The following is a 23,730-nucleotide window of genomic DNA, read 5'->3' on the forward strand; positions in this document are numbered from 1 at the left end:
GCCAGCTGCCATCACACACGGCTCTGGGACACCAGGAAATGACTCCCTCTTTGAGCCTCAGTTTCCACGTCTGTGAAGCGGGTGCAGGGAACAGTCCACATTCAGGAGCCCTCCTAATGTTTCCTGTCTTTTTCATAATTATACAAGTGTGTTCCTATCCTTGGGATGCAGTAACAAGTTACCACCACTGGGGCTTAAAACAGCAACATCATTTTAGATTGTCGTATTTTCATATTGTGGTAAAATACACATTATGTAAAAGCTACCATTTTAACCAATTTTTAAGTATACAGTTCTGTGACATTAAGTACATTCACATTGTCTTATGACCATCCCCCACCATCCAGCTCCAAAACTTTTTCCATTAAACACTGACTCCCCATCCCCCTCCCCCAGTCCATGGTACCCACCATCCTACTTTCTGTCTCTATGGATTTGACTCCTCTAGGAACCTTGTATAAGTGGACTCACACAGCATTTGTTCTTCTGAGCCTAGTTTATTTCACTGAGCATCATGGCCTCAAGGTTTATCTGTGTCTGTAGCATATGTCAAAATCTCCTTGCTTTTTAAGGCTAAGTAATATTCTACTGTAGGGATGGACCACACTGTGTTTATCCATTCATCCACTGATGGACACTGGGGTTGTTTCCACTTTTGGGCTATCATAAATTTTAAAAAAGAACACAGAATTTTATTCTCTAACAATTCTGGAGGGTAGAACTCCAACATCAAGGTGTCAGCAAGGCCATTTTCCCACTAGAGTCTAGGGGAGAATCTTTCAGTGCCTCTTCCTATCTTCTGGTATTATTTGGATGCCAATTTCTGCCTGTCTTCACAAGACGAAACTTTTTTCTTTGTTGATTATGATAGTCATCCTCCAAGATGTCCCCCAATGATCTTTGCCTCTTGCTTTTCACATTCCTGTGTAATCTCTCTCATTGTACCAAGGTGGGTCTGTATGACCAAGAGAATATGGCAGAAGTGATGGTATATTACTTCCAAGATTAGGTTATAAAGATACTGCAGCTACCACCTTGTTCATGTTTTAAGCTGCTATGGTTGGGAGGTGGTGACTTGTTATGCAGCAATAGCTAACCAATACACATACACATACATAGATAAGGTTTTTCACACACTCAGATAAGGGATCAAGCCTTGCTAGCTGTTTTGTATTTTCACTTTTTAAAAATTATATTTTTAGGATCAATTCCCAGAAGTGGGATTTCTGGGTCAAAGCATATGACTATCTGCAGGTCATGCCGCCACAAAAATTGTGTGCGTTATACACAGCTACCGACAAGGAATTAGCACTACCAGTTTTACTGTGGCCATGCCAGCATCTGGTGTTACCACTTTTTAATTTAACTGGGACATTCAACATCCATTTCCTTGTCCACATTTGTTTTCTTCCAGTTTTGTTGAGATATAGTTGACATATAGCACAGTATAAATTTAAGGTGCACAGCATACTGATTTGATTAACACAGCATAAAGAAATGATCGCAGTAAGTTTAGCGAACATCCATTATCTCATTTGGATACAAGGTTAAAGAGAAAAAATTTTCTTGTGATAAGAACCCTTAGGATTTACTCTCTTAACTTTCATATATAACATACAGCTCTGTTAATTCTATTTATCGTGTGCATATTACCTCCTTAGTACTTATTTATCTTTTTTTTAGTATTATTTATCTTACAACTGGAAGTTTGTACCTTTGACCACCTTCATCTGGTTCACACTCTCCCCACCCTCTGCCTCTAGTACCCATGAATCTGACCTCTTATTGTTACTCCACTGAAATCTTGAAAGGGAAAGAACTTACATTTATTAAGTAAGTGCTGTGTACCCTCGCTCTGTGCTAAGCCCCTTAATGTATTATTTCATTCTTTATTGAGCATATATTTATTGAACACTTACTTTATGCCAGACCCCATTCTGGACATTGGACACAGAATTGAATGAAACAAAGATCTCTGTTCTCCTAGGCCCTACATTCCAGTGGGGAGAAATGAAGAAGAAACTCAAGTGAGTGAATATGTAGCAGTGTAGATAGCAAAGGCGTCCCAGAGAAAAATAAAGGAGGGAGGAGGGATGAGAAAACTATAGTTTAAATTTTAAGTAGAGAGGTCAGAGAGAAGGTGATATTTGAAAAAAAAATTTAAAGATGGTGAGGGAGTGAGCCATGGGGGTGTCTAGGGAAACAGCATCCCAGGCAGAGTGGTCAGTGCAAAGGTACAGGGGCAGCACCATGCCTGACGTGTTGGAGGAACAAGGAGGCCCATGTGAGCGAAGGGGAGAGAGGGAGGAGGTGAGGACTGGGAGGGGACAGGGGCAGGGGCTACAGGGCCTTGTGGGCCATGGGGAGGACTTGAGCTTTTACCCATGGGAGGTGGGAGCCCCCAAGGGCTGTAGGCAGAGGAGGGGCGGGACCTGACTCAGGTGCTTACAAACGCTCTCTGAGGGTTGCTGTGGGGAGGGCAGGAGCTGTGGAAGCATGGTGGAGGCCACCACACCGGCCCAGGTAAGCGACAGCAGGGCTGGACCAAAGTGGTGGCCATGCACACGGTAAGCAGCAGCCGCCTCTGGGTACTCTTTGAAGGTTAAGCCCCCAGAATTTGATGGCAGACTGTGGGCAAGAGAGAAAGGGAGGATCCAAGGATGACATCAAGGTTTTTGATCAAACAACTTGGAGGATGGAGGTGCCCTCGATGAAAACTCTCGTTGGATCCTACTGACAACACTCCATGGTAGAGTTAATCATTGCTTCCAACTTCCAGATGGGGAAACTGAAGCTCAGAGAAATAAAGCAGCTACGCTAAGGTCACACAGCAAGACGTGCCCGAGATGGGATTCCAACCCAGGTCCATTGACTCTCAACCTATGCCCATCTTACTTGGGGACTCACTGTGTGTCTCTCTCTCCCAGAGCTCCAGAGCCTTCTCGTTCTCCCCAACTTCCATCTCTTGTTGCCATAACAATGAAACACAGCGTGTTAATTTCCTATGGCTGTTGTGACAAAGAACCACAAACTTGGTGGTTTAAAACAACGCATATTATTCTGGGAGGTCAGAAGCCTGATGTGGATCTTGCTGGGCTAAAATTAAGGTGTCGGCAGGGCTGGCTCCTTCTGGAAGCCCCAGGGTTCCAGCTTCTAAAGGCCACTTTCATTCTGTGGCTCACAGCACCCGCCTTCTCCTTCTTCAAAGCCAGTAGCGGCTAGTGAAGTCTTCCTCACACCCAGTCCTTCGAATGCTGACTGTTCTGCCTCCCTCTTCCCTGTTTAAGGACTCGTGAGATGACACTGAGCCCCTGTGGTTAATCGAGAACAATCTTTCCATCTCCCCATCAGCTGGTTAGGAACCTTAATTCTATGCAAATATATCTACCCCTTGCCCTTTGCCATGTAACATAACACGTTCACAGGTTGAGAGGGATTACAATGTGGACCTTTTTGTGAGGAGAGACGCTCGCTCAGTCCAGCATATGCAGTGAGGTCACAAGGGCCTCTGTGACCTCATCATCCCCTGGGACCCAAGTTTACAAGGCGCCCCTCCCACAAGGTTGCTAGATGGGCAAACCTCTCGCCAGGGATTTGAACCTGGGTGTCAGCTACCATGGGAGCCCAACCTGAGGAAGCTCAGAAACCTTGCTCAAGGGTCCAGACCCTGTTTAAGAGGGTCAAGGCCTTACTCACCAAAGCCAACACCCCACCCCCACCCCCACCCCACTTCCGGAACCCAGGCTGTACTCACGTGTATGGGTACGTGTTTGGGCACGTGCGTGAAAGTGAACTGGAGCATCTCCCATCACAGCAGGTGAGTTTGGGAACCACAGGCCTCCCAGCACCTCTAGTCAGGACTGCAAGGACAGAAGGCCCGCCCGCTCTGCATGGCCCGCTCCCCTCCAAGCAGACCTGGAATTCCACCATGAAGCAGTGGGGACCAGGTTCGGCCTTTGACCAGGACGGGGTTCTAGAGACGTGTCTGGGAAGGAGCTTCAGCCTGGCTGAGTGTGGGCGGGAGCTGGGTCTGTCCCGCAGGTGCTGGACACGGGAGAGCAGCTCATGGTCCCCGTGGACGTCCTGGAAGTGGATAACGAGGGAGCTCTGTGGAAATTTCTCCTCTCGGGAGCCACGGCTGGGGCAGTGTCTCGCACCGGCACGGCCCCTCTGGACCGGGCCAAGGTGTACATGCAGGTGCGTGGGGAGCCCAGCCCTGGGGCCATGGGGGTGGGGATGGTCGGAGGTGGAGCTGATGGAGTTCAGGATGGGGGTGAGGGTGCAACCAGAAATTGGTCCGAGCGTGGGATTGGGACAGGGGTTGGAGTTAGAAGGGTCTGAATGGAGATGTGGTGGGGGTTGGAGTTGAAGACATTGAAAGGATGGTACCAGGAACAGGGATAGCGTTGGGGATGTGGTCTTTGGGTGGCTTTGAAGACAAAAGAGGACTGGAGAGGAGGTAAAGATGAAGGATGAGATGGGAATGTGGGCTGGCGTTGGGTTTGGGTCTGGGTTGTGCCGGAGAATTCTGGGACCAGCTAGGGAAGGTGTTGAAGAAGGAATGGGGATGGGAGGGGGTAGCGTAGGAGTGGGGCAGCTGGGGACAGGAGAGGGGTTGAGCTCCAAGCTGGGATGAAGATGGAGACGGGGTGGAGTGCTCCTCACAGGCGGGGGGGCCTCCCTATCCCCAGGTCTACTCCTCCAAGACGAATTTCATGAACCTGCTGGGAGGTCTCCGGAGCATGGTCCAGGAGGGGGGGTTCCGCTCCCTGTGGCGCGGCAACGGTATGAACGTACTCAAGATCGCCCCGGAGTACGCCATCAAGTTCTCCGTTTTCGAACAGGTAGGGGGATGGTCTGCTTTCCTCAGCCCCACCCTCAAGCCCTCACCCCTCCTGTACCCTCTGCCCCCCACTCAAAAAAAAGCCCAGATCCTTATCCATGACGCACTTTCACCCTCCAAGTCTGAGAGCTCTTCCCCGGGATGAGTGTCAGGAAGGCAGAAGGTTAACTATTCTCTCATGTTCCTCTCTCCTGTCGCAGTGTAAGAACTACTTCTGTGGAGTGCATGGGTCCCCACCCTTTCAGGAACGTCTCCTTGCTGGCTCCCTGGCTGTGGCCACTTCCCAGACGCTCATCAACCCCATGGAGGTAAGAGAATCTCTGCCCCGCAGAAGATGAAACAAATAAAGATGAGTTGGCACCTGCTGCTGCTGCTTCCTTCCCTCCCCCTCCTCCTCCGCCTTCTCCTCCTCTCCTTCATGTAAGATATGTATCAAACTTATTCTAGGTGGCTACCCAGGCACCTCAACCCTGTTTACTGACTGGGTCCTCTCCTTCCCCCCACCCTCCATGACCCGAGGTGCCACCATTGTAATTTGCTAAATTCCTGTATACATGTGGTTTCCTTCTGACCTTTCTTTTCGTTGTCTTGGTGTCTTTATGCAATACTATCTTTGATTTATTTTAATGAATAGACTTGATTTTGTAGAGCAGTTTTAAGCTTACAGAAAACTTGAGCAGAAAGTACAGCGTGTTCCCCTGCACCTCTCTGCATATGTACAAAGTTTCCACCGTTATTGAGCATTTGGGCAGTACATTTGTTACCACTGATGAGCCAATGTGGATACATGGTTATGAACTAAAGCCCAGAGCTGATATTAGGGTTCACATTTTGTGTTGTACATGCTGTGGATTTTGACAAACATGTGACATGTAGCCACCGCAATAGCATCACACAGAATTGTTTCACTGCCTTAAAAAGTTGCTGTATTCCATCTACTCACCTCTCCCTCCTTCCCCCGGTCCCTGGCCACCAATGATCATTTTACCGTCTATGTAGTTTTGCTTTCAGTCTTTAATTTCTGAGTCTTGATATTATGTCTATTTTCCATCCCTGCTCTTCCTTATCACATTTCTGGGCTATTCTCATTGTTTTTTTCCATTTAAACTTTAGAAGCAACCTGCCTCGTTTGGAATACAAGATCCTCTACTGGTATTTGTTTTTTTCCTGGGATGGTGTTCAATTCATACATAAGAAAGTCTCCTTTTTTGTCCCTTAATGGTCCTTTAAAGTTTTCTTTATATAATTCTTGCCCTTGTCTAATTGAGTTTCTTCTGAAGTGTTTTGGTTTTCAATTGCCACATAACAAAAGACCACACAGTGGCTTTTTTAAAAAAGAAATTTATTTTTAAATCAATTTTTATATATAGTAATTATCATTTGCAAACCTCAAACTTCCAAATTTATCCCTTCCCACCCCCTGTCTCCAGGTAATCATAAGATTGTTTACTGTCTGTGAGTCTGTTTCTGTTTTGTAGATGAGTTCATTATCAGTGGCTTAAAATGATACAGATTTATTATCATGGCTCATGGCTTCTGTGGGTCATGTTTGGGCACTGGCTAGCTGGATTCTCTGCTCATCATTTGATCAGGTAGAAATCAAGGTGTCGGCTGGGCTACTAACGAACCCACCTGAGGCTTGGGGCTCCTCTGCCAAACTCCCTGGTTGTTGGTGTGATTCAGTCCCTTACGGTTGTAGGACTGAGGTCCTTAGCTCCTGGAGACCACACTCTGCTCTCTGCCACAGGGTCCTCCCCACAACACTTTGCTTGTTTAAGACCAACTCCAGAGTGTTTCTGATGCTTCCAATCTTTCCAATGCCTTCTGTCTCTGTCAATCAACTCTCTTTGAAAGGACTCACCTGATTTGGTGAGGCCCACCCAGGACAATTTACCTGCAAAATATTTTCACATTTGTCATATCATGTAACCTGATCCAGAGTAGTGACAGCCCATCTCATAGCTCAAGGGTAGAAGGGAAGGGAAGGCCTTATACAGAGCATGCACAGCAGGGGGATGGGAAACTTGGGGACCATCTTAGAATTTTGCCTACCACACTTGGTGTGTCTTTTACAAGATTGTAGAGCTGCCAATATTTTTTAAGGTGTTTTTTTTTTTTTAATGGAGGTACTAGGGATTGAACCCAGGACCCTGTGCATGCTAAGCATGTGTTCTACCATTGAGCTATACCCCAACCTTGCTGAACTGCCAATATTTTGGTATTAGATTGTTTCATAAAAATGGCTTCTTTCGGGAAATTGGCAGATCTGGTAGCTGTCACAGACCACACTCGGCTCCTGACACTTCCCTCATCCTCTTGGGCTAAGCGCACACCCAGGTCAAGGGATCTGACGGGTCAGGGTTTGAACTCAGCTGTCCAAATTCTTGGGCAGGTCCCTCCTGTGTAGGTGGGGACAGTGGCCATGGTTGGGGGGGGGTCACTGAAAGGATGAAGTCAAATAAGCCGCCTCACTCCTCATCTCCCCAGGTGCTGAAGACGCGGCTGGCCCTGCGCCGGACCGGCCAGTACAAGGGGCTGCTGGACTGTGCCAGGCAGATCCTGGAGCAGGAGGGCACCCGTGCCCTTTACCGAGGTTATCTGCCCAACATGCTGGGCATCATCCCCTACGCCTGCACTGACCTGGCCGTCTACGAGGTGTGGGTCCTGCAGAGGGTGTGGCAGGTAGCCTGAACCCCAGCCTGGAGACAGCTTCCTCCCGGCCTTTTTTCCTTGCAGATGCTCAGGTGCTTCTGGCTGAAGTCGGGCAGGGACATGGAGGACCCTAGCGGCCTAGTCAGTCTGTCATCTGTGACACTGTCCACAACCTGTGGCCAGATGGCCAGCTACCCGCTGACTTTAGTGCGCACCAGGATGCAGGCCCAAGGTCAGCCTGGCTCTGGGGGCTACCTCGTGGGCCCCTCCCTGCCCTGCCTCCACTCTCTGAACTTTCGCATCTCCCAAAACTGACTCCCAAACTTGCCACATCTGATCCTGGCCACATGTGCTGAGCCCTGAACCCACTAGGACTTACACTCCCCCCACACCAGATCCCAGTCTTTAAATTAACCCTACATATGGCTAAAAGGAATGGCCATCTCCCAAATGACTCCCACAAACCTCTCTGAATGTGATCCAGGCCCCCCATACTGACCTCAAGACATTCCCCAAATGACTCCCAACTTCTTCAAATCAGACCCAGCCTTCAATTGGCTCTGAAAGTCAAAATAGTTCCTAAATTGGTCATATCTGATACTTAGACACCCCCAAATTCATAACCACTTCCCCCACTATCCTGGCAACTCCCTAAATGCAACTCCCCCCAGTGGACTCTCAGCCCCTAAACAAATCCTCACACATCCAAGCAGGTCCTCACCCCACCACCTTGAGCTTGAAAATGTCTCCAAATTACTCATCAGCACACTCTCCAAGTCTAGCAGATCTTAGAAATTTAAATGTTTTCTAAGATGTTCCCCAAAACAAATCCTGAAAATTCCTGCCCCTCACTCTCCCAAACTGACCAATTTCCTCAAAAAATCTTCCAAACTGCTTTCCAGCTAACACGCAGACCCCCTGCTCCTGGCTTCACTTCCCACCCCTCAGCATTCCAGTCCCCCCCCCCCACTCCCTTCAGGAGGCCAAGTCATCTCTGACCCAGGCTCTGAGTTTGCCCATCCTTGCAGACACTGTGGAGGGCTCGAACCCCACCATGCGTGGAGTCTTCCGGCGGATCCTGGCCCAGCAGGGCTGGCCGGGGCTGTACCGAGGCATGACCCCCACACTACTGAAGGTGTTGCCGGCAGGTGGCATCAGCTACATGGTGTACGAAGCCATGAAGAAGACCCTGGGCATATAAGCAGTGAGCTAGGTGACACACCCTGGGCAGAAATGGACACTGGGAGGATCCAGTGTCCCCTGACCCCAAAGAGCCCTCCACGCTCAGGACCCAGGGCAGCTTTTGTCAGGAGAAGCAGGCTGGGGGCCTGGATTAGAAGATTCCTGGAGCCTCCTCCCCAGGGTGCAGCCTGGGACTAGTTTGGACTCCAGTTTGGCTGTTGTGACTTATCCTGGTTTCAGGGCAAAAGGGTGAATGTGGAGACAACCCAGGAATAAAGAGATGGTTTCCTACTGGATGTGTCTACCTGGGTTCAGGAGGTCAAAGGGGACCTAGATTCCTGGGTCCAAGAGAGGAGCTGGTTATCTGGAATCCCTGGGTCCAGGAGATAAGTTAGGGACCTTGAATCCTTGGTTCCAGGAGGTGAGTTCGGGACGTGGAATCCTGTGTCTAGAATGGGGCTGGGGGCCAGTATCAGACCCAGTCCTCAAATGCCTCCAAAAGTCAAAATGGTTCCTAAATTCGCCAAATCTGACACTTAGACATCCCAAAACTCATGAGCACTTCCCTCACTATCCTGGGAACTCCCCAAATGTGACTCCTCCAAATGGACTCGCCCCTAAACAAATCTACAGGGTAAGCTGGGAACCTGGAATATGCTGGGTCTAAGAGGGAGCTGGGTGATTCAGATATCTGGGTCTGAGAGGAGCTAGGTATATGGGATCCTTGAATCTCGAATCCCAGCTGGGTATCTGGGACCCCTGGGTCCTGGAGCTGGGGATGGGTACCTTGGGCCGGCACCTCAGTCCTGAATGTGAATTGGAAGCCTGCATGATGCCTGGGTCCAGGGGGGAAGCTGAGGGCCTAGGATCAGAGATTGGGGGTTGTATCCAAGGACCTTACGTGAAGCGGGTGTGGGATGTAGAATTAGAGGCTGGGATCTCTCAGTCCTAGGAGGAAAGCAAAGGCCCCAGACCCTTGAGTTCAGGAGGGGAGCTGGTACCATGAGTCCTGGAAGAGAAGTGGAGGCTCTAGATCCCCTGGTGACAGAGGAGAGGGGGTACAGCGAATCCCTGAGTTTCCTCTTGCTCTAAAGCCACCCCGCCCCCGGAAGCACCCGTCTCCAAAGCCTCAAGCAGGCCACGTGCCTGGCCTACCCAGCCAGGCTCCTGGGGCGCTAACCCAGACATCAGGCCTGAATTCCGGCAGCCGGTCGCCAATGCCCACGTCGGCTGCCATTCACCACAGCTCCCGCTAATCCCCTCTCGCTGTCTGGCGACCGTATCCGCCCCAATGCAGCTGCGCTTCCACTGGCTCCCACCAAAACTGGGCGCCTCTATTTTCTCCACTGCCATTTGTCCGAAGTGGTGTCAGTCACCTTACACCCGCCCCTGCCGCTCAGCCATTGGCTTAGAAGACAGGTCTAGAAAAGGATTCCGGTTAGTAAGGAAACCAATCCAGGCCAAACGTAAGCGCCTCACACAGAGCTCGTCAGAGATTGGATTAAATTGACTGCCGATCTCTACAAGAACCGCCTTCCGCGTGCACTCATTGGCTGGTGTACCCGACTATCTCACCCGGCTCCTGCCCAGCCCGTTCAAAGAGGCCTGTCGCCAGTACCTCCTTCCTGTACACTTGATGCTTCGGAGCCGTCAATCCGGTTCTGAAGCCGCCCCGCGATTCTGAAAGTCCTGCTTCATTGGGCCTCTGGGCTTCCCGGATCGCCTCGATTTACCCGCCCAGCGCTAGCAGCCCGCAGCCCATTGCCTCCGAGAGCTGTCGATCTCGCAGCGCCTCCCGCCCACTGCCTCTCACAGCACTCCGATTGGCCGCTCGCCTCCAGGGCCCACGATTGGTGTCCAGGGAGCGGCGGCCGCCTCCCATTGGCCCGACAGCGCCGTCCGTCAAGCCGGCGTCGGGAGGGGGCGACCCTCCCCCCCTCGTCGTCTTCCCAGCCTCTGGGTTCCCAGAGTGCTCCGCGGCCGTGTGGAGCGAGGCCTTGTTCCCGCGTTGAGCAGCCGCTGCTGCCTCCTCCTCCTCAGCTTCAGCCTCCGCGCCAGGCCCGGCCTCGCCGCGCCATGTCAGACTACAGCACCGGAGGACCCCCGCCCGGACCGCCGCCACCCGCCGGCGGGGGCGGGGGGTCCGGAGGAGCCGGGGGCGCCGGGGGAGGCCCTCCGCCGGGCCCGCCGGGCGCGGGGGACCGGGGCGGCGGCGGCCCTGGCGGCGGCGGCCCGGGCGGGGGGTCGGCCGGGGGCCCTTCGCAACCACCCGGCGGGGGCGGTCCGGGAATCCGCAAGGACGCCTTCGCTGACGCCGTGCAGCGGGCCCGCCAGGTGAGGAGGCCGCGGGCCTGAGGGGCGCGCGCGCGGGCGGGGGAGGGGGCGGGGTCACGTGCGCGCGCGCGGGGTCGCGGTGGGGGGGCCGGGGCCGCCGCGGGTCACGTGAGGCCGTAGGCGGGGGCTTGGGCCTCCCCAGAAGCCTCAAGTGGGGCCCCCCTGGGGTGACCCCCTGCAGGGGGGTCGTCCGGGGGTGTCACCTGGAGCAGCCCCTGGATGTGCAGGGGCTCTGGACTGCCGGAACTCATTTTGGGAATCCCAGCCATTAGGACGCGCCCCACACTTGGAAGCAGGGGGTCCGCCTTCCCGGGGAGAAGGTCTTGCTGTGCTCCCACCTCCCCAGCAGGGCAGAGAGCCCTCTCTGCCCTCATCCCAGTCCCATTTCCGCCTGCTTGCTGCCCAGGAAGGAGGGATAGTGGGAGAAAGTAAAGTCCTTTCTCTTGAGGCTGGAAAGTGGAAAGGGGACCCTTCGGCGGCTAGAGAGTGGCCAAGCACTTAGGTGAAATGGGGAGGGTGGGCATAGGGGCTGGCTCTTTTTGTTGCTACTGACGGCTTGAAAGTGTGGTCTGTCTCTTTCTAGGAAAGAGGGAAAGGGTTCCACCACTGGGTTTTGAGGCAGGATGACTCCATAGAGGTGTCACATGCTGGTCTGACTGACCTCCCCAGCTCCATTCGCGGCCTCTCCGCGGCCTGAAGGGAGGAGGCGGATAGAAAGCCAGAACTTTGCTGCCCTTTGGGGAAGCCCACCCATCTCAGGCCATTGAGCGCTTTCTTAGGGTTGTCCTGATGCCTCCAGGGCCGGGTGGGAGGTCCCTGTTAGGTGAACGCCCTGTTCCCTGCCAAGTGTGCTGTGTGGCTTTCACCTCTGGGGTAAGGGTAGGACTCTGGTGTGCACTTGATGGGGTCCCCCCCCAACTGTCTTGATTGAGAAGCAGTTACAGTTGGGAGAGTTGATGTTGTCTGTTGGGGACGGATAAGACCCCATCTGGGCATCCCGAGAGCTTTGCCTCAGACTGTTCAAAGAAAAAGTTTAGGAAGGAAGATCTCAGTTCATGGTTTGTGTTTCCTCGGAAAACTTGTGATAATCTCCCCATCAGACTCTGGGTCTTAAACTTGTTGGAGTGAGGTTTATTTGAAGTTACTCTTCCTGTGTCTGAAATGTAACGTGTTTGAAAAGACCTTTTGTTTTGGTCAGATGAAGGTTTCAGGTGCCTTGAAGCAAAAACTTTCCTAAGATTTGTTCAACAAATGCAAAGGTTTTCAAGGTGAGGGAGGTACAGGCAAGTTGTGCTCCACAGCATCCCAGAAGAATGGGGCACTTGAACCAGGAAGTGTCTGAAAGTTCTTTCTGGTGGAGATGACCTGAAGACCCTCCCTGGCACCTGAACTTCTTCCTTTCACCCCTAGGACAAGTCAGTGTGGATTACAGTCTGGCCACAAACAATTTAGGCACAAATCCCATCAAAAAAAGGAGTTTTGGAATTTCTGAACAACTCTTGAACTCTGAGGCCTTAGGTGAAGACTTCTTTTAGAATGTCTTAACCAACAGGCTCTTCCCTAAATCAGGGGGAAGCGACTCCCAGGCCAGAGAGAAAGACCTGTTGGGTTTTTATGAACCAGAGAAGTGAGAGGTCGATTTGGACACTGTGGAGGGTAGTTTTGGGTGGTAATTCTCATTTGCTTACCCCTTTATTTCTAGATTGCAGCTAAAATTGGGGGCGATGCTGCTACAACGGTGAATAACAGCACTCCTGATTTTGGTTTTGGGGGCCAAAAGAGGCAGTTGGAAGATGGAGGTAACTACCTGCTGAAAGGGCCAAGGAGCCGAGAGTAAAGTGCCTTTGCTTGAATGTGGTTCAGAGTTGGGGGGGGGTGCTGCCATTTGGTCTTTTAAAACCTCAGCAGTCCCAGCTTTGTTCATTCTTTTTGTTCGGCCTGTCGCCCTGAGGTATCAGGTGGCTGAGAGGAGGGCAGGTTGATCGTGACCAGGTCCAAGTTGTAAGTTCTCAAGATTGTTACTCCAGTGAGATGCTGGCAGCTGTACTGAGGCTCCACATGAGTACAGTTTAGCTGCCGTAGGGCATGCAGTGTTACCCAGCGCATTCAGAATGCTCAACCTGGTCATTAGCCTGACTTCCCCAAGTCAGGTTTGGTCCTGAGCTGGAAGGACTCAGGGCCACCATCATTTTCCCCCTGTTACAAAGGGGTTTTTATTCCTGAGTACTAGTGGTGGGTTTGATGAAGTCTGGTCCCCTCTGGGGTTGATCTCTGCTACTCTCTGGCCTTGGTCCTGGTGTGGGGGGTGGGGAGCAAGAGGGTTGTTTGCCGGGACAGGAGGCACCAGCATCTGATTTGAGGCAGCTGCGGGTGGGTGGGTGCTGCATCTGACGTCCTCTTTCTTTTCACAGACCAACCAGAGAGCAAAAAACTGGCTTCCCAGGGAGACTGTAAGTGCATTGGGTGACACAGGCTGAGGGCGACTTCAGGGTCTTAGGAGGGTGTAGCTGTCAGGAGCTGGCAGTACTGAGCAGACAGCACCTCTCCTTTATGGAGGTTCTTGGTGTTTGTCATTTGGGGTCCATGAGCTTTAGAGATCCCAACAGTTGGAAACTGAGGCAGAAATCTCAGCGCGTGTGCTGTCATGAGGCGGGCTCCGTCGCGCTCAGGAAGGCTCAGAAGCACCATGAGGGGTGCTAGGTGCCCCTTGTGCAGGCAGGAGCGCCTGGGGCCGGCAGTGTTCGGGGTCCCAAAGAAGAGCCAGGCCAATCTCTCCTTTGGATTTTCTCTCTGCAGCCATCAGTTCTCAGCTGGGCCCCATCCATCCTCCCCCCAGGTAAGTTGTGATTTGGAGAACATGTTGTTTCCTCGCTGTCTCTGGCCTTTCTTATGGACTTGAGGGAGAGCTCTGTCTGAGGACCACGTCGTTTAGGGCTTTTTCTCCATTGCTGGTCGACCAGGAAGAGGCCTGAAAGGCAGAGGAGTTTCATCTGTTCTTTGTACTCTCCTGTCTGTAGGGAGGACAGGGTTGTGGCTGCTAGCTGTAACGAGAACAGGTGGTCTCTGCACCCTCTTGCTTCTTCTGTTGGAGTGGGGATGCTCAGAAGCACAGGCACCCCTCCTAGAGGAGGCCGTGGACGGGCCTCAGCTTTCTCATCCATCTTATGCGGATGCTTGTGCCCTGAGAGTTGGTGGGGCCCAGAAAGCGGGACAGTGGGTCTTGCCTACCTTTTTGCCCCAAAATGACTTTGGTGAATCTGATGTAGGATCTTTTGTGAAGGACCAGATTGTTTCTTCCCCCCCATCCCCCAAAATTGGGTGAAGTTTTGTTAAATGCAGTAAAAACAACTTACTAGGAAAAATGAAATGAGAAAGATACAAAACCAGTTTTGTTTTAATTAAAATCAACAGATGTCAGGTGACACGGTCAGATTGCTGTGAGTGTCCAGGTTCTCGCTCTCGCCTTAAGCCAGTGGGGCAGCACTGGTCCAGGGCATCACACTGCCGCAGACCAAGCCTCTCGTGGCCCTGATGGGGAGACTGAGGCCTTGAGAGGTTCATTGATTGGCTGCAGGGTGAGGGAGCTCCCGTGCTGCTGTTAGACTCTACTTTGGCCTGTTGGGTCTTGGTCCCCATGTCATAGGAAGCAGGGTCAGAGGCTAGAAGCATCAAGGGCCCCCTAGGGCAGAGCCTGTGGTGGCTTTGAGGGGTGTTTCTCCAGGAGGCCCTCTGGCTCTTCCATCCCCTCTCCACTTCTTTCCTCCTTGAAACTGACTTTCATTGTCTCTTTGCAGGACTTCAATGACAGAAGAGTACAGGGTCCCTGACGGCATGGTGGGACTAAGTGAGTGTGGGTCGCCGTGGTCAGGGATACCCGCTATCCCCGCCTTGGGGCAGTCTCCCGGGAACCCCAGCCAGCCCAAAGACCTTTGGTCTGATAGAGCCCGTTTCATGCTCTCTCTCACCCATCCTCTCTTGGCAGGGAGGATGGTGGGGCTCTCAGCAGGGCTAGGAACCCCCTTCACACAGTCTTCTCAGCACCAGGCCCCCCTCATCACACTGTTTCTCTTTTTTTCTTTACCTAGTCATTGGCAGAGGAGGCGAACAGATTAACAAAATACAGCAGGATTCAGGCTGCAAAGTGCAGATCTCTCCAGGTATGAGAGCAGATCCCGGGCGGGGTGCGGCTCTTGGCCCTCTTCTTTATTAATCCCTTGAGCGCGTGGTTGGTGGAAGTGGAGTGGGCCGGTGTTGACTGAGCCCTGAGTCCGCTGTATGCACGGGCCCAGTGCAGTATCTCAGCTAGCACAGTGCCCCAAGGTGTAGCCGCAATTCTTGTTTTCTTCCTTTTTAGGATGGGGGGCGGGGGCTGCGGTGCAAGACCTAGCTTTGAGGACTTGGAGCCTCACTCCAGACCAAGCTCTGAACCATTAGGTTAAGTTGCAGCCTGAACTAAACTGGTGGGAAATACGCGGGGATGTGTGAGGCAGAGAAGCTTGTTTAAAAATAACAGTTTTGAGGTCGGATCTGGGTGCAGATCCAGTTCTGCGTGCTCTTGGGCAAGTGCCTGCTCTGCCCGGGTCCCTGAGCGCTTGCCCTGATGCGGGAAGCTCGTTGACTGGAAGGTACCCCTGTGATTGTCAGTGGTGATGGAAGGAGCAGATTTTAGAGCTTCTGGAATCTAACTCTCCTTCCACTTCATCCTTTTCCCTGAAAGTTCTGTCTCCCTTACTGGACTTTAAGCTTCTGGATTTTGGCCTTACATAGAGTAGTCTCTCAGGTGTTTGGGGAGATAAACTGATGTCAGGCTGCTGGATGGTGGCAGAAGTAGTCGTTGATTGTTCTGGAAGTCTCTTCATCTCTGTGGAAGGTCCTCCTAGTGGCCACCGCACACCCAGGGAGGCATTAACCCTTTCTTCTCTCCTTTCCAGACAGTGGCGGTCTGCCCGAGCGCAGTGTGTCCTTGACAGGAGCCCCAGAATCTGTCCAGTAAGTCCCCAGCTGGGCCTGTCATTGCAGTGGGAGGAGCAGGCAGAAGCCTTCGGTACCCCTTTGAAGGTGGCAGTGACTCCCGCACCATGTTCCTCCACCTCTGCCCTCTCCAGGGAACTGTATTGGCAGTGACTTCTCTGACTCATGAGGCCTGGGGGACATGAGCCTGAATAGCCCCAGGGATCAGACCCCTTTCTGGTAGTCTCACCAGAGTGCTTGTTGGAGTCACCTTTCCTGGGACCCAGGTCGGGCTGCCGGGCCAGTACTCCCCCGAGTGACAGCGCCCCGTTCTGCCCCTTCCCAGGAAGGCAAAGATGATGCTGGATGACATCGTCTCTCGGGGTCGTGGGGGCCCCCCAGGACAGTTCCATGACAATGCCAATGGGGGCCAGAACGGCACGGTGCAGGAGATCATGATCCCCGCAGGGAAGGCTGGCCTGGTCATCGGCAAAGGCGGGGAGACGATTAAGCAGCTGCAGGTGAGGGGGTGGGACAGAGGCTCCTTCCATCACAAGACAGCTTCCTGGGTCTGCGCGTCTGCACACCACCACCCCCAACTGCTTTACCGGAGTCCTTTATCCTTTTGGATCATGCCCACCCCCCACCCCCAATGCCTTAGAAAGTCCTTTGAAAGCTTAGCTCTGACTATCAATCTTGGTTGTAAAGGAACGAGCTGGAGTGAAGATGATTTTAATCCAAGATGGTTCCCAGAACACGAATGTGGACAAACCACTCCGGATCATCGGAGATCCTTACAAAGTGCAGGTGAGCGCACCCCGGGGGTGGGGGGTTCTGGGAAAGAGAGCGGGCAGGCGGGTGGCAGGTTTGTAGGCAGGGGGCAGGTTTCCAGAAACACTGGCTTTGAGGCCAGCCCCCGACTCGTGTTCTCATGCTGACCTCTACCTCTCAACTGTTTGTACATGAGCAGGTGGCCTGAACTCTGATCTTCCATTTTCTTCTCTGAAAAATGGGGTGCTCACCATGCCTGTCTCTCAGGGCAGCAGATAAAGAGCTTGGCATACGTGTGTCGGTCCATAGCTTAGACCAGTGACCCCTGGGGATATGGGAGGCTAGGGCGACAGTGCTTGTGTGTGCACCATGCCTCGTGTGTTTGCAGCAAGCCTGCGAGATGGTGATGGACATCCTTCGGGAGCGTGACCAGGGTGGCTTTGGGGACCGGAATGAGTATGGATCTCGGATCGGTGGGGGCATCGATGTGAGTGCGGGCCTCCCGAGGTGGATGGAGGTTGGCTCATGGGCAGCGGAGGGCAGCAGATGGTGAACACGGAACTCAGCTGACACTCCTGTGTCCCGCTCTCCCCCAGGTGCCAGTGCCCCGGCATTCTGTGGGCGTGGTCATCGGCCGGAGTGGAGAGATGATCAAGAAGATCCAGAACGATGCTGGCGTGCGGATCCAGTTTAAGCAAGGTCAGGGCCAGCCCAGGTTTCCACCAGGCATTGGGTTGCGTTGCCCGGTCCTGTCCTGTGAGGAGCACTCTTGGGGTCCACTCTGGGCAGCTTGGCACCAGGGTCAGCCTGTTGAGCCTCTGTGTGGTGCCTTACTACTCCCAGACCAGCAGGATGTGCCTTGGCTCCTGCGCCCTCCATGGGACAGCCACGGGGGAAAGCAGGCAATGGGCACACTTTCCAAATCCACGGTGGGTGTGTTTCCCTCTCCCCCAGCAAAGGGCCAGGGTGGCCTGGGCCCCCAGCTGGATTGGAGGTTGTAGCCCCAGCTCTGGGCTCCTGCCAGGCCTCAGTGAGCGTGTCTGAACAGCAGGTCTGTGGGCTGGAGGGACCCCTCTGTGCTTTCCAGACATTTGTTAACTGTTTTTAGTTGTGTAACGTGCATCCCTTAGGTCTAGGGGTACCAAGTGCAGGAAGTAGTCTCAGCCGCCAGCCCGCCTTAGCTGGTTGGTTTCCTTCTCTGGGATTGTGGGCCTGCCAGCCTCCTTCCTGGCTCCTGAATACTGGGAGAGTGGCGAGCAGCACTTCGAGTCTGAAATATTCCCGACGTGTGGCTTGGCCCAGTGTCTCCCGGAGGTGGTGTTGCGGGATTGGAGTTGAGCTTCTCTTGTAACCCCGTGTCTGCTCTCTGGGCACTGCCTCAGATGACGGGACGGGTCCCGAGAAGATCGCTCACATAATGGGGCCCCCAGACCGGTGTGAGCACGCAGCACGGATCATCAATGATCTCCTCCAGAGCCTCAGGGTAGGTGGTGTGGGTGTGCCGAGAAGCTGGTAGGGGTGGAGGGGCCGGGCTGGCTTCCTATGTTTACCCTCTGTCTCCTCCCTCCCTTGCAGAGCGGTCCCCCAGGCCCTCCGGGGGGTCCTGGCATGCCCCCAGGGGGCCGAGGTCGAGGAAGGGGCCAAGGCAACTGGGGGCCTCCAGGTGGGGAGATGACCTTCTCCATCCCCACTCACAAGTGCGGGCTGGTCATCGGCAGAGGTGAGTAGGTCCCTCCGTGGGCTCCATCCCTCACCGGCTCTCCTCCCGCCTGCCCTTCACTGCCTGTGGCTCCCACACAGGTGGCGAGAACGTGAAAGCCATAAACCAGCAAACAGGCGCCTTCGTGGAGATCTCTCGGCAGCTGCCACCCAATGGGGACCCCAACTTCAAACTGTTCATCATCCGGGGTTCACCCCAGCAGATTGACCATGCCAAACAGCTCATCGAGGAGAAGATTGAGGTGGGCTCAGAGGGGTTCTGGGAGCCTGGGCCCAGCTCCTGTCTCGCACCCCGCTGACCTCGTCTGGTTCTCCTTCCACCAGGGTCCCCTCTGCCCAGTAGGACCAGGCCCAGGGGGACCAGGCCCTGCCGGCCCCATGGGGCCCTTCAACCCCGGGCCCTTCAATCAGGGGCCACCCGGAGCTCCCCCTCAGTGAGTATGCCTGCCAGCTCCCAGGGATTTGGGACGAGGAGGGTCACTGTGCTGGCAAGAAGAGCAGTAGTCCCAATTTGTCACCACCAAGAGGTCCACCCCACCTTGTAGAAGTGCAAACACATCCAATCCTGCCCCGTTTTATACACACCATTTTCTTTTCTTTTTAGTTTTTTTTGGTGGTGGGAGGTAATTGGGTTTATTTATTTTTATTATATTTTTGTTTCTGGAGGAGATAATGGCAGTTGAACCCAGGACCTCGTGTGTGCTAAGCATGCACTCTACCACTTGAGCTGTACCCTCCCCCTGGGCACCCTTTTCAGAGGATGCTCTAGATGTTGACCCTGGTCTCCTCCCCGTGTGTGAATCTCTGCATGTTGCCTTTGGGGGAATTTTGCGTCCTTGGGCCCACGCAGCTTGTGTGTGTCTTCTGCGTGGTTCATCTCACACCTTTCCCTGGGCCTGGAACCCGCCGCTCCGCACAGGTGCTGGTCTGGGCCTGCTTCCCACCTGCAGCCGTCCACTGCGCGGTTCAGTGTTCCCATTTCTCATCCTGCAGTGCCGGAGGCCCCCCTCCTCACCAGTACCCACCCCAGGGCTGGGGCAATACCTACCCCCAGTGGCAACCGCCTGCTCCTCATGACCCGAGTAAGTAAAGCCCTTACCAGGGGAGTGGGGAGGACCGGCCTCCTGTGCTGCGCCTCAGGCCACAAGCCCTCTTCCCACAGATAAAGCTGCAGCTGCCGCCGCAGACCCCAACGCCGCCTGGGCCGCCTACTACTCACACTACTACCAGCAGCCCCCGGGCCCTGTGCCCGGCCCAGCACCGGCCCCCGCGGCCCCGCCTGCCCAGGGTGAGCCCCCGCAGCCCCCACCTGCCGGCCAGTCGGACTACACTAAGGCCTGGGAAGAGTATTACAAAAAGATTGGTGAGTGCATGGGCCGCCGCAGGGGCTCGGGTCAGCCAGGGGGGCGGGCTGGCAGTCGGCCGGCCTGTCCCCGCGCTGCCCGCTGACCTCTGCGCACCTCACAGGCCAGCAGCCCCAGCAGCCTGGAGCGCCCCCGCAGCAGGACTACACGAAGGCCTGGGAGGAGTACTACAAGAAGCAGGGTGAGTCGTGGGGCCGCGGGGGGCAGAGCCAGGCGCGGCCTCACAGCAGCCACACTCACCCACCCTCTGCCCCCTCACAGCTCAAGTGGCCACCGGAGGGGGTCCGGGAGCACCCCCAGGCTCCCAGCCAGACTACAGCGCCGCCTGGGCTGAATATTACAGACAGCAAGCCGCTTACTACGGACAGACTCCAGGTCCTGGTGGCCCCCAGCCTCCACCCACACAGCAGGGACAGCAGCAGGCAAGTGGGAATTGCCACCCTCCTCCTCCTCCTTTTTCCTTCCAACCCCCGGCTACCGTCCATCCTGCCTTAGTGGGTAGCGCCGGAAATCCCTTCCCCTGCGGGGTGTGTCCTTGATGCCTGCAGCAGGGCCGTGTGGCCAGAGGTCTCCGGGAGTCCCCACGAGCTGGGGGAAGTGTGCGCTGGGTCCAGAGGTTAAACGAAGAGGCCTCCCTCCGCCGGCCTGCTTGTTCCTGTGTAACGCTGTCGTGACGCTGGGGGAGAGCTCGAAACAAATAAAGGAGGAACTGTTGAACTGGTGGGTAGTCCTGGGGGGGAAGGCCGTCCGCTCAGACGTTGGTCGCCATCCTGGCTGCTAACTCTCTCACTCAAAATCTGGCCACTAGGGAAGAAAACATATTTTTTCTCCTGTCTGCATTACTTTTATGGGTTTTGTTCTTTTTATTCTTTTATTTTTAAACCCACGATCTTTCCCTGCGCGTCCACGTGACTGTGTGTGCTGCAGGTGGCCCGGCGCGGGCCGGCTGTGGCTCGGGCAGGGACGCGGGGAGCCTTCCGAGGGCCCGGCCCTCCCGCTCCGCCTGGGCTTGGCCTCCTCTGCTCCGGCGCCCGCCTCCGTGTCCTGGTCTTGTCTGTGAAGTGGGCATGACGATCGCTGCCACCTTCCAACCTACCTCACAGGGGTGTTGTGGGGACACCGTGGTCTCTGATTGTTGATGTTGTGATGTGCCGGAGCCGCCGCCTTTCTGGAGACAGAGGGCCCCCCCCCCCCCCCGACCCTGAGCGCTTCTCCCTGCCCACACCCCCGCCCACCTCCCTCCCTCTCTCTCTTTCTCTCTCTCCCCTCATCCCTCCCCTCTCTCTCTGCGGCCCATGCTGCTGCTCCTCGCCTCTGTGTCACTCTCTCCTCCATCAAGGAGCCAGTCTGACTTCAGCCAAGTCCCTGGAGCACTGATTAGACAGCTACAAACACACCCCTCCAGCCTGCGCTCGCCACAGGCCGGCTCGGGAGAGGGGCTTCCTGGCCCCTCCTGGCCACTGCCCCCCGCCCTCCCCGTAGTGACCAATTCCTATCTCTTCCCTCTCCGCAGGCTCAATGAACGAATGAATGTGAACCTCTTCATCTGTGAAAATCTTTTATTATTTTTTTTCCATTTTGTTCTGTTTGGGGGCTTTTCTTTTTTTTGGTTTGTTTTTTTTTCCGTTTGTTTGTTGAGAGAGCGAGGGCTGCCAAGGGGGTGCCTGGGGAGCCCTCACTGGGAGCGGCCCGAGGCCGCGGCGCGGGCAGTGCCGGCCTCTCGCTCTCTCGCTCATTCTGTGTCTCACATGCATTTTTTCTTTCAAAATTGGGATCCTTCATGTTGAGCCAGCCATAGAAGATAGCGAGAACTAAATCTCTGCAAAAAGTTAAAAAAAAAAATTAAAAAAAATAAAAAGCAAAGCAAAACTTATAAAATTATATATATATATAAAAATCTCTATTTCCCCCCCCACCTTCCTGAAACTGCCTCTTTCAGGAGAAAGCAATTCATTCACTCCCTACTACCACCCTTGGCCCTCTTCATGTTTTTAAAATAAACTTCTAAAAAGGAAAAAAAAAGTCACTCTTGCTATTTCTTTTTTTTAGTTAGAGTTGGAACATTCCTTGGACCAGGTATTGATATTGCAGGAAAAGGTGCCCCCCCGCCCCACGCCAGGCAGCCCCTCGGCCTCTCTGCTCCTCCTCTCGCTCCTCCTTCTGCCCCAGCTCAGCTCCCCCCGGCCCTCCCCCCTCCCCAGGACTGGTCTGTCGTGTTTCATCTATTCAAGGGGACATTGAAACTGAACACAAATGGAAAACAAAACAAAAAATTGTATGGCAGTTTTTACTTTTTATCGCTCGTTTTTAACTTCACAAATAAATGATAACAAAACCTGCCCGTGTCTGCTGGGTGCCGTCTCTCTCCCCATAGAGGTTTGAAGCAGATGTTTGTTCTTTATAGATGTTGTAAACGCCTGATAACGGTGATTGGAAATTACAAGCTTTGTGTTGTGTTGGTTTTTTTTTTTTTTTTTTTTTTTAAGAAAACGGAATTATAAGAGAAAATAGTTTTCTGCAGGCGCATTGTGCTTTCCTAACTCCCCCCATCCCTTTTTTTGGTTAAATAAAGTGCTTTTTGTCTAAAACTGCGTGCTGGCCGCAGTTGTGTTGGTAGAGGAAACGAGTTGAAGAGGAACAAGGCTTGGCCAATGAGAGTAGGGTGTGGGCCCCCCCGGACTTCACCCGTCTGGTCATGCCTTGCAGGAAGGGAGAAGCAGGCTGAGCCCCTGAGGTGCAGTCCTCCCCCAGTGTTTCTCCTGGGAACTTGGGGAGCAAGGCACCCAGGAGGGTCCCTGGGGACAGGTGTTCCCATGGCTACAGCTTGCCACCATGCAAACCCACAGCCATGCCTCACGGGAGTCAGCCTGGCCTTGATATGCACCTAGCTGTGTCCTCTTTTGCTAGTGAGCCCTGAGGTGCAAACCCGGCCTGTTCAAGGAGACAGTGTCCATTCCAGTGGTTGGTGGCAGCCCAGGGATGAGGACAGGAGACGGGAGAGTGAACTGAGGGGCCACCTGAGCTGCCTGGCCCGGGGGGGAACATCTGGAGGCACGCTGTGTGGCTGCATTGATCCTTTGGCATTTATGGTTGAATTCCGGCACTTAAAGGTCAGGTTTCACAGTCAGAATCGGGATGCCTGGGCCCACAGGCCTGAGTGGGGCAGCACCAGGCAGGAGCGGCAACAGCTGCAGCCGCGAGGTGGGCTGCACAGCCCTGCGGCCTTCCAGATTGGTCAGCGGCAGCTCTCAGTCAGCCCACCTGGGCAGCAGGCTTGGGTCACGTGGGCAGTCAGCCTAGACTGGAACCCTGGGGACCCCCTCCCTAGGCGTCTCACCTCAGGCAGTGCACCCCCTCTGAGCTGTGTGCAGGTCCCAGGGGGAGGGGAAAGTTGGCCCCCAGCCCTCTCCCACCTCACTGCAGACTTTCGATGACAGAGCAGCACTTGACAAAAATGTCTTCTGGAGCTGCCTCTGCCAGGATCTAGAGGAGGGGGAGCAAAAGCGGTCAGCTCTAAGTGTAGCAGGGTCACTGCCCTCCACCACTGCCCCTCCCTGCCCAACGAGGGGGAGACAGGTTCGCAGGCCTGTGGATTGAGTGGTCAGGGGTGGAGAGGTGCAGCCCCCGGACCACGCAGGCGAGGGATGAGGGAAATGGGTGAGGAGGGCTGCCGGGCAGTGTGATGCGTTACTAGCGGCTGGGCGCTCAGCTGCACAGACTGCGGAGATCCTGTCCCTCGGAATAGGCCGCAGGACCAGGGTTGTGCCAGGCTGGCCCACTGCCTTCCCCTCCCATCCTCCATGGTCGGGGCTAGTTCCTCTCGTGCCCCCTCTTAGGTTCAGTTGGGGGAGGGGAGCAGGAGTGACACCAAAGTTCTCGACCTTCACAGCAACGCAAGTACAAGAATTGCATGGG

The 23,730-nt window shown here is 54.2% G+C and overlaps 2 protein-coding genes across 4 annotated transcripts; both read left to right on the forward strand.

Moving 5' to 3' along the window:
* Positions 1–44: 44 nt before the first annotated feature.
* SLC25A41 (solute carrier family 25 member 41) lies at positions 45–9,675 on the forward strand. Its single transcript, XM_010966774.3, has 7 exons — positions 45–3,817; positions 4,042–4,197; positions 4,692–4,844; positions 5,044–5,151; positions 7,331–7,498; positions 7,580–7,727; positions 8,524–9,675. Exons 1-7 carry the CDS (start codon positions 3,617–3,619, stop codon positions 8,694–8,696), a joined length of 1,107 nt encoding a protein of 368 aa, XP_010965076.1. The 5' UTR covers positions 45–3,616; the 3' UTR covers positions 8,697–9,675.
* Positions 9,676–10,650: 975 nt separating this feature from the next.
* KHSRP (KH-type splicing regulatory protein) lies at positions 10,651–22,154 on the forward strand. 3 transcript variants are annotated; one of them, XM_074350956.1, is made up of 20 exons: positions 10,651–11,011; positions 12,714–12,810; positions 13,423–13,461; positions 13,808–13,847; positions 14,806–14,855; positions 15,097–15,168; positions 15,943–16,000; positions 16,308–16,482; positions 16,670–16,768; positions 17,121–17,219; positions 17,329–17,431; positions 18,115–18,215; positions 18,308–18,452; positions 18,533–18,693; positions 18,776–18,885; positions 19,445–19,533; positions 19,614–19,814; positions 19,919–19,996; positions 20,077–20,237; positions 21,329–22,154. In XM_074350956.1, the coding sequence occupies exons 1-20, from the start codon at positions 10,754–10,756 to the stop codon at positions 21,335–21,337; spliced, it is 2,145 nt and encodes a 714-aa protein (XP_074207057.1). In that variant the 5' UTR covers positions 10,651–10,753; the 3' UTR covers positions 21,338–22,154. The 3 variants fall into 3 exon arrangements, with proteins under 3 accessions (XP_074207057.1, XP_074207056.1, XP_074207058.1); XM_074350957.1 differs by having other exon boundaries at positions 10,660–10,770; positions 10,915–11,011; positions 20,077–22,154; XM_074350955.1 differs by having other exon boundaries at positions 10,652–11,011; positions 20,077–22,154.
* Positions 22,155–23,730: the final 1,576 nt, after the last annotated feature.

The sequence above is a fragment of the Camelus bactrianus genome, chromosome 22 (assembly GCF_048773025.1).
Source record: "Camelus bactrianus isolate YW-2024 breed Bactrian camel chromosome 22, ASM4877302v1, whole genome shotgun sequence".
NCBI classification, from domain to species: domain Eukaryota; kingdom Metazoa; phylum Chordata; class Mammalia; order Artiodactyla; family Camelidae; genus Camelus; species Camelus bactrianus.